At 37.2% G+C, this 13203-nt stretch overlaps 1 protein-coding gene across 8 annotated transcripts in view; it reads left to right on the top strand.

Moving 5' to 3' along the window:
- The window catches only part of TTC3 (tetratricopeptide repeat domain 3), a 106840-nt gene that overhangs the window by 68093 nt on the left and 25544 nt on the right, over positions 1–13203 (top strand). For 7 of the 8 annotated variants that reach the window (XM_037524954.2, XM_054700277.1, XM_037524956.2 and 4 more), the window contains 3 exons: positions 55–128; positions 1344–1508; positions 6073–7081. In XM_037524954.2, coding sequence (XP_037380851.1) covers positions 55–128; positions 1344–1508; positions 6073–7081 — 1248 coding nt within the window. The remainder of the gene's footprint in view (positions 1–54; positions 129–1343; positions 1509–6072; positions 7082–13203) is intronic. The other variant, XM_054700279.1, reaches the window with a different exon arrangement.

Here is a 13203-nt window from a genome sequence, read left to right as displayed (position 1 = left end):
CATGGAATTTTAAGGTAGAAAAAATCATAGTCATTTTTCTGTCTTTTAAACCAGCCTCTGTTAGTTGGGTCTGGAACAACGTCGGTAACTCCAAATAATGAGACTATTACTTCAAATGAAGACCATAAGTAAGTATAATTAGAAGTTTTTTGCTTTATATTAACTCAGATGTTTTCACTGATAAAATGGTATTAATTTAATGTTCTTAAACTTGTGTTTTATTTTCCTAACTTGTCTGCCTAAAAATATGCATATATGATGACTACCTGAGGTGACCCATTTTGGTGAATTTATAGTATGGCTGGTTGATGTTAAGAATTCATACAAATGCATTAAAGTCATGACTTACTAGCTAAATTGATGACCAACCATGTATAAGGTACTTTGGGAAAATCCTAGAAATTATTCTTTAAAATGTTCAATTAAAAGAATAGTCTGTTGATAAATAGTATGCTCACTGTAATATGAGAGAGGAAGATGTTTTGGAGGCTATAATTGATGTTATGGTTTTAACCTTTGTTGGTGATTTTCAGTGGCATCTGGTTCCTGAAATTGAGTCTGCAAGAAACAAATTGACATACAAAGAAATAAAATAGTGAGGAACAGTGACTTTTGTACATCATACTCCTTTGCGGACCAAACTCCCACAAAATGACACCCCCCTCCCCACTTTCTTAATGGCGTTGTAATAACAGTTGTTTTGCATAGTTATTTCCATGAATTCTTTAAATGGAGGAGTTGTTTTAAGTTAAAACAATAATAGCCTGTACTAAGCTAACACATCTGTACCTGGCACCCCTCTAAGGGTTTTACATGCATAATCCCATAAACTCATTTAATCCGGTCTTCTACTCAAGAACATATGTCCACTATCACATCTGTTTTAACGTGGAGAGATGGAGTCACAGTTGAGCAGTGTGCTCAGGAGCACATGGCAGAGTCAGAATTTAGACCTAGCAATCCGGTTTTTGGAGCCCATGCTCAAACTACTCTTTTTATTAAGTACCTATTACCAGTCTCAATCTTACTTTAACTTAATAGCAGTTACAAGAAAAGTTCTCATTTTTCTCTGTTATTAACAAGTTAAAATAAATGCTACATTGATTTTTTTTAAATCCAGGAGTTTTTAAAATTAGCTTTTAAAGCAAGAGTAAATAATTAAAAGTGTTTATTCAAGTTTACTCAATAGTCAGATATCTATCTCTCGATTGTAATTGTGGAAGGGTAAGTTTTCTGTATTAATTCTCTGATAGTGTTTTGCATTGTAAAGCTGAATAGTATGTTGCTATTTCAGCTATTCTGGTTTTCCTAGAAGTTTATTATTCACTTTTTTTTTTAATCAGTAGGCGCAATTCAAATTCTGCAGGCCCATTTGTAGTGCCTGACCATCTTCGGCAAGATGTAGAAGAATTTGAAGCCCTCTATGAACAGCATACTAATGAATATGTTCTCCGTAATAAGAAGCTATGGGACATTAATCCAAAACAGAAATGTTCGACTCTCTATGAGTAAGTAGTTTAACATTTCTACAAGTGTTATTTTATACAGAGGCTGCCAGTTAAAAATTGTCAATTTAATTGGTGTTGCTTGTATTTATTACAGGTATTTATTGACTCTCAAACTCTAGGGAAGAAAAGTATTTTACAACTTTTGTCATGTATTAGAATTAATTAAGAATTTTTTAAATTTTTTTATTATTAAATTTAGAATCCTAATGATAAATGAAGATACATTCCACTTCTAAAACAGTCCTGGTATATCCTGATAGGGCTGATAAGGTTTCCAGTCATGATGATAATGTTTTCATCATGAATTCCAGGGTATACATTTGACAAGAGTATAATGATTGCTCTTGTCCCAGTGTTGATGGATGCTTGGCATTTCGTTAAGTCCAGTGAAAGTAATATAGCTGGGTACAGTGTTACCCTTTTATTGGGGAAAGGATGCCAGGATCACACGACTGGTTTGGCTGGGAGAATAGTTGTTCTGTTGGGATGATAGCGCTATAGAGATATAAAACTGAATCGGGCCTCCCTGGTGGCGCAGGTGGTTGAGCCGCGGCGCTGTGAAGCTGTCCACAGCCTCAGCAGCATGGGTTCGATCCCCGCCATCTGAGGAGATGCCCACATGGCGCAGCAAACCTCTCCTGTCTCACCCGCTGCTCCCCTCAGCCGTGTATTTCAGTCAGTCTGCCTGTTCTGTTACCCACTCTGTCTCTGGTGAATCCTCTCACCTTCCTGTACATCTGATGTGTACCCTGGTTCTTGTATGCATGAGTAAATAAGTCTTAAAAAAAAAAATTGTATCCTTGCATTGTACTAGAAACTTGAATTCCTGACATTGATCTGGTAAAAGAGATATAGGTTTATTTTTAAGTAACTTTGGGTCTGAGTTACTTTTACATTGAAAATGTGAATGTGAAATTAACAGTTATGTCAAGAAATGAGTAAGGTGGATAAAATTGAGTGAAGGGGTTCAGGAAATCTATGAGGCAGTTACCATTTTTAACTCGGCATTATTGTCTTCCTTGAAAGAAGGTGAGGGCTAAGATCTGCAACAAAATTAATTTGAAAACTAGCTATCCTGAAAAAAACCTGTCCATCAACACATAATTTGGTTATTCTCTTTTCCTCAGTTATATCATGCCTATTCAATCTAGGTTCCCTTTTCATGGTATTTTTTTAGAGATAAAACTGAGCAAATTGTATATCCTGAGAAATCCTGGATGACAAATGTGGAAATGACTATAAAACGGTACTATAACTTCTTAAAATGCTGAATTTTGTTCCATCTATCTAAAATATGCTGAATTTTATCCCATCTATCTAAAACTGAAGCTAAACTGTGTAGTTTTCAGAAGTTTATTACCACTATAAGAAGGAAGAATTTAAACAACTTTGAGGAAAATGATTTGTTTGTATTTTGAGATAGCATATCGTACATTTTTATATCTTATAGGAAAAAGCCAGAAAGTTACAGGCCATGGAACCTCAAAACTTAGTTCTTTCTTTGACTTTTCGAAAGTAAACATGTAACGATCAACTTAAAAATGATGATGCCTTTTATTGGCTAGTAGATGAAAGAAAGAAAACTGAAACTAAACTTCTTTTTGTAAAGAATGTAGAGTAGAAAAAATATTAGGGGCCTCCCCAGTGGCCCCACGGGTTGAGCACAGCGCTGTGAAGCTGTCCACAGCCTCTGCGGCGCCGGTTCAATTCCCGGCCAGCCAGGGAGATTTCCACATGGCGCAGCAGATCTCTCCTGTCTCGCCCGCTGCTCCCCTCAGCACTGTATTTTGGTCATTCTGACTGTTCTGCTCCCTGCTCTGTCTCTGGTGGATTCTCTCACCCTCCCGTGAGAGAGGTACTGGCCTGTACCCCAGTTCTTGTATAAATAAATAAATCTTCAAAAAAGAAAAAATATTAGACAATAAGTCAAGAACACTGGAATAACTGCTATTAACTTTTTCTTGACTTAAATATATCACCTTAAAGTAAGAAAGTGAATTGTTTTTCTTTAAACTTTTTTATAATGTATAATTATAACACATTCATTTGAGGTGTACAGTATAACGATTTGACATTTATAAACAGTGAAAAGTGATCACAATAAATCTGTTTCCTACCTTCTTGGAGCTTTCCTTCAGTTCAAACTCCAGCTGTTCTAGATTGAAAAACTCAAGTTCACACCAGCAACCCTTGCTCTGCATCCTCAGCCCTGTAGCTCTTCAAAGGTGTCCTGGGTGCCACTGCTGAGCTCCCCCTTATCCAGAGCAGTGCCACATTGCAGGAGTTCCCATTTATTAGCCTGTGCTCCTGTGTCAGCAACTGTAGGGTGCTCTCCCTCCCTCCCTTCCTTTTGGGGGTTGTATTGCCTGCTATCAAAATAAACATGGTTCATTTAAAGTTTTTTCTACCCCTTTCCACCAGACCTTTGCTCCTAGTGTGTGCTGTGGTCATCCGTTTTTCCCTTCGGGGGTTTGGCTTCATTCTGCTGCATCTAATTGTGAGAGTATGGAGGAGGCAAACCCAGCATCTTAATTCCGTGGCCATCTTGCTGGACTCCTCAAATCTTTTTTAAGTAAAGTTTAAAGGCAAAAATAACAATTATGATTAATGCTACCACCCAGTATAAGCATAATTAATTTTCAGTGTATAGCCTTTCACATATGTATAAAACATTTTTTTCAAATTTACAAACTGATTTTATTACTTGGCTATGTCATTTGTCCTTTTCAACTAAAAATGCATGGTGAGCGTTTTTTCATATCCTTGACTATTCAAGAACACAACTTTTTTTTTTTATATTCCCCATACAATTGCAACCCCCTGATTATGACCCCAACCCCTCCTTTCCCCACCCCCCTCCAAAGTGTGTCTCTGGTTCATAGTTGTTTGTTGATTTTGATTTTTTCTTTCTTATAGTTATTCTTTTTCCTGGTCCCTTATTTAGGTTTTCTAGATTCCTGTTATGAGTGAGACCATCCGGTATTTTTCTTTTTCTTTCTGGCTTATTTCGCTGAGCATGATCCCTTCCAGCTCCATCCATGTTGCTGCAAATTGCATGTGTTTATCTTTTTTGAATGCTGAGTAATATTCTGTTGGAGAACACAACTTTTTTTAGTTGCTTGGCAGTGATCCCAGATGTACATCATCATTTATGTCCTGATCCCCTGTGGCTATTGAGAAACTGGCTGCTGAATTACTGGTTTCCTTTCATGTTGTTTCTGTGCTTTAATTGTCCCATTTTCGATTCAAGTATTTTAATCCAGCTAGAAAAGGTTTTTTTCCCCCAATGATTTTCTTTATTATTCATCATGGAGAGCAAATAAGCAAATACATATCCACCATTTACGGATGACTCTGTTTGCTTAATGGCAACTAAACACCAACCTGGAAGGTCTATTTGGACAGGTGGTGGACTGATGTTAAAACATACACACCTGTCAACAAAGGCCCTCAACAAGAATTCCTGTTTCTGACCAGCGATTTTTCTTTTTACCTCACCCTCCCTTTACCCCTTCTACTTCCAGAGATTTCTCATTTAGAAATAAAGCATGATAAGAATCTTAGCTCAAAGGTATATTTAAACCTGTTACCTTGCACAGCAACATATATTTAGGGAGCTAATATTATAAAGATTATTCTATCGGGGGGAAATAGTCATCAATAAACACCTTAAAAGAGATTGTTTGGTGACTTGAATATTTAGGGGAGCATTGCTGATGAAGAGCAGTGATACTGGTCTTTATGCATCTGAGTATCAGTGGCTTTGAATAGAGGTGAATTATTTTAATTTGTCCTAAGCATTTATGAAGTTGTTTTTACCTTCCTCCTAAATAACTTTTCTTCCTGGTTAGCATTGATTTACCAGGAAAGTTCCTTTGGAAATTTTCAGTCTTTTAAAAGTCTTAGTGGTGTGTGGTGTGTGTCTTTCTTGCTAATTTGCCACTGCTGTAGGCTGAATACCAAATTCCAGTGGAAGTGCGCTATCTCTCTGAGTCTGGCCCAAGAGTGGGATAAAAAGAGAGACCCAGAATGAAGTGAACAAGGCCACCATAGAGCAGGAGGCAGATGAAGGAACACCCATTGCTATATTGGCTTATTGATCAGACATCCTGCATTTTAGTACTTCTGAATCATTCCACATTCCTAAACAGAAAAATCTTAACAGGTTTACTATATGCAAATTCCTGTAGGATTTTTTTTTTTTTCGATTTCCTCTTCTCATTTGATAGCCTTGTTATTTTTCTTTAGTAAGTTTTCTTGCTTTTCACTGCCTTGTAAGAAGATTATATAATGTAATTGAAATTTTTAAAATAACTTTAATATTTGCTATTTTTCCAAAAATTTCAAAGGATTATTTTCAACAAAATTTTGATTATAGTATCATTGATTGCAGTTAACTTTATGCAGATTTCATATGAATAGATAATGTTTGTTGGGGAGAGGTTGAGATCAGTGAGAAGTGAAAATAGTACTTGGCTTTAGGAGAATTTTTGGGAAATACTTTTTATTAAACATACACAAGTACTTCTTGTAATAATTCAAGTAAATGTAAATTTTTCCCAAGTTACTTCTCACAGTTGTTGGAGGAACATGGTCCCTTGGACATGAGTAATAAGATGTTCTCTGAAGAATATGAATTCTTCCCAGAAGAAACTCGACAGATCCTAGAAAAAGCAGGAGGCTTGAAATCTTTTCTCCTGGGATGTCCTCGTTTTGTTGTGATTGACAATTGTATTGCATTGAAGAAAGTTGCATCACGACTCAAGAAAAAGAGAAAGAAGAAAAACATTAAGACAAAAGTAGAAGAAATTTCAAAATCTGGAGAATATTTACGAGTTAAACTACCACTAAATCCAGCAGCTAGGGAATTTAAACCAGATGTAAAAGTCAAATCTGTATCAGATTTATCTTCAGCACCAACTTCTGAGGAGCCCAAACCAGTATCTGCTAATTCTCCCAAACCAGCTGATGAGACCCTGAAGCCAAAACCTGTATCTGATAATCCTCCCGGAGTAGTTCCTGAGGATGTGAAGCCCAAAGGGGTCCCTCCCAATTCTCCCACACCAGTTCCTGAGGATGTGAAACCAACAACCTATTGGACTCAACCCCAGATAGTCACAGGATACTGTACTTACCTCCCCTTTCGGGGATTTGACATTACCCAGACACCACCCACATACATTAATGTATTGCCGAGCTTGCCCCAGTACACTAGCATTTACACACCTCTGGCTGTTTCTTCTGAATATCAGCTGCAAAGATCAGTGCCAGTGGTGCCGTCCTTCGTAGCCAGTGAAAGACCAGATCAAAATGCTACTGCATATTTTGAGGGTCAGCATTTGCCTGTTGAGAATGCCCCTGGTAACCAGATCGCCTGTGAAACACAGATCTGTCGTAACTCCTCAGAAATGCCAGTGGAGTCACAGTGCAGCACAGAGAGTACTGGTATAGCCCAGAGCACCTCTGAGGGGAGTGATGGTCACTGTGGAGATGCTGCCAGCAAGTTGGAAGAAAACCCAGAAAGTGCAAACGAAGTAACAAATAGTCCACTTGCAAAAATGGTTGCCATACAGGTAATTCTTTTTTATTTATTTATTTATTTTTTAATTATAAATTTTATTTTTATATTCCCCATACAATTAGCAACCCCCTTATTTTGACCCCAATCCCTCCCCTCCCCACCCCCTACCTCCCATAGAGTATCTCTGGTTCATAGTTTTTTGTTGATTTTGATTTTCACTTTCTTATAGTTATTCATTTTCCTGGTCCCTTATTTAAGTTTTCTAGATTCCTGCTATGAGTGAGACCATCCGGTATTTTTCTTTTTCTTTCTGGCTTATTTCACTGAGCATGATCCCTTCCAGCACCATCCATGTTGCTGCAAATGGCATGTATTTAACTTTTTTGAATGCTGAGTAATATTCCATCATGTATATGTACCACATCTTCTTGATCCAGTCATCTATTTTTGGGCATTTGGGTTGTTTCCAAAGCTTAGCTATTGTAAATAGTGCTGCTATAAACATAGGGGTGCAGGTGCTCTTTGGAATGGATGTTTCTGTGTCCTTTGGGTAAATATCTAGTAGTGGAATTGCTGGATCCTATGGAAGCTCTATGTTTAGTAGGTCCAGAAATCTCCACACAGCTCTCCATAGTGGTTGGACCAGTTTGCACTCCCACCAACAGTGCAGTTCCTTTTTCTCCACATCCAACATTTGTTGTTGCTAGTTTTTTTAATATGTACCATTCTCACTGGTGTGAGATGGTATCTCATGGTAGTTTTGATTTGCATTTCCCTTATTACAAGTGATGTTGAACATTTTTTCATATGCCTGTTGGCCGTTTGCATTTCCTCTTCAGAGAAGTTTCTTTTTAGCTCTTCTGCCCATTTATTGACTGGATTATTTCCTTTGTTTTTGTTGAGTCTCATCAGCTCTTTGCAGATTTTTGTGATTAGTCCTTTATCATTAGTGTTGTGTGCAAAAATGTTCTCCTAGTTGATGGGGTTTCTCTTTGTTTTTGTTAATTGTCTCTTTTGCTGTGCAGAAGCTCTTTAATTTGATGTAGTCCCAGCTGTTTATCTTTGCCTTCACTATCACTGCTTTGGGTGATGTGTCTGTAAAGATGTCTTTGATGTACATATCATGTAGTGTTTCACCTATATTTCCTTCTATGTATTTTATGGTTTCAGGTCTTATGTCTAGTTCTTTAATCCATTTTGAGTTGGTTTTTGTGTGTGGTGTGAGGTAGTAGTCAAGCTCATTCTTTTGCATGTAGCGACCCAGTTTTCCCAGCACCATTTATTGAACAAACTTTCTTTGCTCCAATGCATATTCTTTGCTCCTTTGTCAAAGATTAGTTGACCATAAATCTTTGGGTTTATTTCTAGATTTTCTATTCGATTCCATTGGTCTTTGTGTCTGTTCTTGTTCCAATACCATGCAGTTTTGATGATTATGGCTTTGTAGTATAGTTTGAAGTCTGGGAGTGTGATGCCTCCATTCCCTTCTTTTTTTTTCAGGAGAGCTTTGGCTGTCCGGGGTTCTTGGTGATTCCATATGAATTTCATCAATAATTGTTCTATTTCTTTGAAGAATGACATTGAAATTTTGATTGGAATAGCATTGAATCTGTATATTGCTTTTGGTAGGATGGCCATTTTAATAATGCTTATTCTTCCAATCCATGAGCAGGGGATGTCTTTCAATTTCTTTGTGTCTTCTTCTATTTCTTTTAACAGTGTTTTATAGTTTTCTTTGTATAGGTCCTTTACCTCTTTTGTTAGATTTATTCCCAAGTATTTGATTTTTTTTTTGTTTCGATAATAAAAGGGATGGTTTTTTTTATTTCTTCTTCAGATTTATTGTTTGTGTATAGGAAGGCTACTGACTATTGAGTGTTGATTTTGTATTCTGCCACTTTACTGAACTGATTGATGAGTTTAATTAGTTTTTCTGTGGAGTTTTTGGGGTTCTCTATGTATATTATCATATCATCTGCAAATAGTGATAGTTTGACTTCTTCTTTTCCTATTTGGATTCCTTGTAAGCCTTCCTCTTGTCTTATTGCTCTGGCTAGGACTTCCAGTATTATATTGAAAAGCAGTGGTGAGAGTGGACATCCTTGTCTTGTTTCAGATCTTAATGGAAATGCTTTCAGCTTTTCACCATTGAGAATGATACTGGCTGTTGGCTTGTCCTATATGGCCTTTATGATGTTGAGGTATGTTCCTTGTATCCCAAGAATTTCAAGGGCTTTTATCATGAATGGGTGTTCCACTTTGTCGAAAGCTTTCTCAGCATCTATTGATATTATCATATGGTTTTTATATTTCTTTTGTTGATGTGTTGGATAACATTGATTGATTTTCGGATGTTGAACCATCCTTGTGTCCCTGGCATGAATCCTACTTGGTCGTGGTGAATTATCTTATGGATACACTGTTGGATTCTGATCGCTAAAATTTTATTGAGGATTTTTGCATCAGTGTTCATTAGGGAGATTGGCCTGTAGTTTTCTTTTTTTGTGTTGTCCTTGTTCAGTTTTGGTATTAGTGTAATGTTGGCTTCATAGAACGTGTTTGGTATTAGCCCTTCCTTCTCAATTTTTTGGAAGAGTTTGTGAAGGATAGGCACTAATTCATCTCTGAATGTTTGGTAGAATTCATTTGTAAATCCATCAGGTCCTGGGCTTTTGTTTTTGGGGAGGTTTTTGATTACCATTTCAGTTTCACTGCTTGTAATTGGTCTGTTTAGGTGTTCTATTTCTTCTTTATCTAGCTTTGGGTGATTGTAGAGTTGTAGGAGTTTGTCCATCTCCTCTAGATTGTTGAACTTGTTTCCATATAACTGTTCATAGTAGTTACTGATTATTCTTTTGATTTCTGCTGTGTCCGTTGTGATTTCTCCTCTTTCATTTATGATCCTGTTTATTTGTGCTTTCTCCCTTTTTTCCCTTGTGAGCCTGGCTAGGGCTTTGTCTATTTTATTTATTTTTTCGAAGAACCAGCTCTTGGTATCATTTATCTTTTGGATTGTTTTTTTAGTTTCGATTTCATTTATTTCTGCTTTGGTTTTTATTATTTCTAATACTGGTTTTGGTTTTTTTTTTGTTGTTCTTTTTCTAGATCTTTGAGCTTTGAGATTAGGTTGTTTCTTTGAGTTCTTTCTTGTTTCTTGATGTGAGCCTCTGTTGCTATATACTTTCCTCTTATTACTGCTTTTGCTGCATCTCATACATTTAGGAAATTGGTGTCCTCCTTGTCATTCAATTCAGAGAATTTTTTAATTTCTTCTTTGATCTCCTCGTTAGTCCAGTGGTCTTCCAGAAGTGTGGTTTTCAATCTCCATGAGGTAGGAGAGTTCCTTGCCTTCTTTTTATGGTTTATTTCTAGTTTGATGCCTTCATGGTCAGAAAAGATGGTTCATATGATTTCAATCTTGGTGTATCTGTTGATGTTTGTCTTGTTTCCCAGTATGTGATTGATCCTGGAGAATGATCTGTGTGCACTTGAGAAAAATGTGTACTCAGATTTTTTTGGGTTTAGTGTTCCATAGATGTCTGTTAAGCCCAAGCGCTCTAGATCCTTATTTAGAGCTTTAGTGTCTTTACTTATTTTTTGTCTCGTTGATCTATCCATTGTTGGTAGTGGTGTGTTGAAGTCTCCCACTACGTATGTGTTTTCTCTGATGTCTGTTTTCAGAGATGACAATAGTTGTCTGATATATTTTGGTGCTCCTTCGTTTGGTGTATATATGTTAATGAGTGTTATTTCTTCTTGAAGTATTGTCCCCTTGATCATAATGTAGTGACTGTTGGGGTTTCTTTTTATCTTTTTGATTTTGAATTCTGTTTTATCAGATATAAGTGTAACTGTTCCTGCTTTCTTTTTTGGTCCATTTGCTTGTAAAATTGTTTTCCATCCTTTAACTTTGAGTCTGTTTTTATCTTTTGTAGCTAAATGTGTTTCCTGGAGACAGCAAAAGGTTGGATTTTGTTTCTTATTCCAGCCTGCAACTCTGTGTCTTTTTATTGAAGAGTTTATTCCATTTACATTTAGAGTTAATATTGATATGTTAACATCTGTATTTGCCATTGTGTTTGTCTTTCCTTTGATTTTATTTATTTATTCTTTTAATAACTTTTTTTAAAAAGATTTATTATTCATTTATTTATATAAGCACTGGGTACAGTCAGAAGTGCGGGAGGGTGAGAGAATTCACCAGAGCCAGAGCGGGGAGCAGAGCAGGCAGAAGGACCGAGGCACACTGCTGAGGGGCACAGCGGGCGGCAGGAGAGGTCTGCGCGCCATGTGGACCCTCCTCTGGTGGCCGGGGAGCAGCCAGGGATCGAACCGGCGCTGCAAAGGCTGTGGGCAGCTTCGCAACCCAGCGCTCAACCGCTGCGCCACCAGGGGAGGCCCTTTTTTTTTTTTTTTTTTTGCCTTCTTTCGTTGTTCTTCGTCCCTCTGAAGTTCTGGCTTTAGGACTCCTTGTAGTATTTTTTGGAGTGGGGGTTTAGTCGTAATGAAATTCCAGAGTTTCTGTTTGTCTGGGAAGGTCCTTACTTTTCTTCATAGAGGAAGGAGAGCTTTGCGGGATAGAGTATTCTTGGTTGGCATCTGTTTTCTTGGAGTCTGTTGGCTATGTCCCTCCACTCTCTCCTAGCCCGTAGTGTTTCTTCAGAGAAGTCTGATGTCAGTCTGATTGGTTTTCCTTTGAATGTTATCTGTTTCTTCCCTCTTGTCAGCTTCATTATTTTTTCCTTGTCCTGGATATTTGGGAGCTTTACTATTATGTGTCTTGCTGTATTTTTCCTTTCGTCGTGGAAGTTTGGTGTTCTTCTTGCTTTGGTGTTCTTCTTGCTTCAATTTTCAGCTCCTTCTTCACGTTTGGGAAGTTCTCTTCAATTATCTCCTTGAATATTTTCTCTGTTCGTACATCTCTCTCCTCTCCTTCTAGGATTCCTATAACTCTTATATTTCCTTTCCTCATGGAGTCAGTTAGTTCCCAAAGTCTTTCTTTGGTCTTTTTCCTTTGTACTTCTCTTTCCTTTTCTGTTTTGGTTCTTTTTATTTCTGTGTCTTCAAGAGTACTTATTCATTCTTCCATTTCATTTATTCTTTCATTGCTTTTCCCAGAGTTCTTTAGCGCCTCCATTAATTCTTTGATCTCCTGCATTTCTTTTACTTCCCTCTTTAGGGACTCAGTTTCATTCTTCTGATCGTTGATTATTTTTCCCTTATCATTGTTTTCCTTTATAACTTCTGTCAGTTTTTTAATCACGGCAATTTTAAATTCTCTTTCTGGAAGACTCAGAAGTTCTTCCAAGTTACTATCATTGCAATCTGGGGGGTGGTTTTCTTTTTGTGGTGTGCTTTTTTCCATACAGGAAATTCTTAAATAGAAAACATCTTCTATTACTAGAAGTTAAATTTTCTTTTTTCATTGCCATTATATTTACTTAAATTTTTTAGATGATTAATTTTATATTGGTTACTAAAGCTTTCACTTGAAAATGCTTTAAAAAATAGGAGCCCTTTTGTAGGGCATGGCGGATAATCTTAAAGAATTTTTAAATCGTTATTCCTACCAATTTTGGTGCCAGTTGAGAAATAAGATTGTGGAATCAGCAGATGAAGCCAAAATGTCACCTCAATAATTAGAAATATTAGCAGAAGTAAGATGTGGCTGTTTCTGTAAAAAATATGTGTCCTAACACTAAAAGCCCATAGCACCCTGGCTTCCCCCCAGGTTACAGCAGTGCTTAACCAGGGCGCCTCTCAACTTGGGGTGCCTACCCCACAGTACTTATTGCAGGGCAGTGAGACGAAAGGGAACATGTGTTTTCTGCACAGATAATTCCCAAGAGAAGGGATAAAGGAAGTGTCTGGGCTGCATGTGCCAGTTTGTCTTGCCAAACTGAGTGGGGATTGTTAAGGGGAGGAGTTAAATGAGATAGCCAGATGGAGGGACACCAGAGGGATGGATGCACATAAAGATCCTTCCTCATAAGCATGAGAATAAATTTAGATTGTAGATAACTTTGTAGGACATGAGTTGATTAAACCTTATTGGATTGTCCCCCTACTCATTCAGAAAGCTCTGAAAAATAGGTTGAGTAATGAACCAAAATCATTTTCATTTTTAATAATTCTAAAGGATGACAGTCTCCTAATTACAAGTATTTGTAGAAT

This window comes from Talpa occidentalis, unplaced genomic scaffold, assembly GCF_014898055.3.
Source record: "Talpa occidentalis isolate TD23 unplaced genomic scaffold, MPIMG_talOcc4v2.1 talOcc4.4, whole genome shotgun sequence".
NCBI classification, from domain to species: domain Eukaryota; kingdom Metazoa; phylum Chordata; class Mammalia; order Eulipotyphla; family Talpidae; genus Talpa; species Talpa occidentalis.
This window is presented reverse-complemented; position numbering and strand designations above follow the sequence as displayed.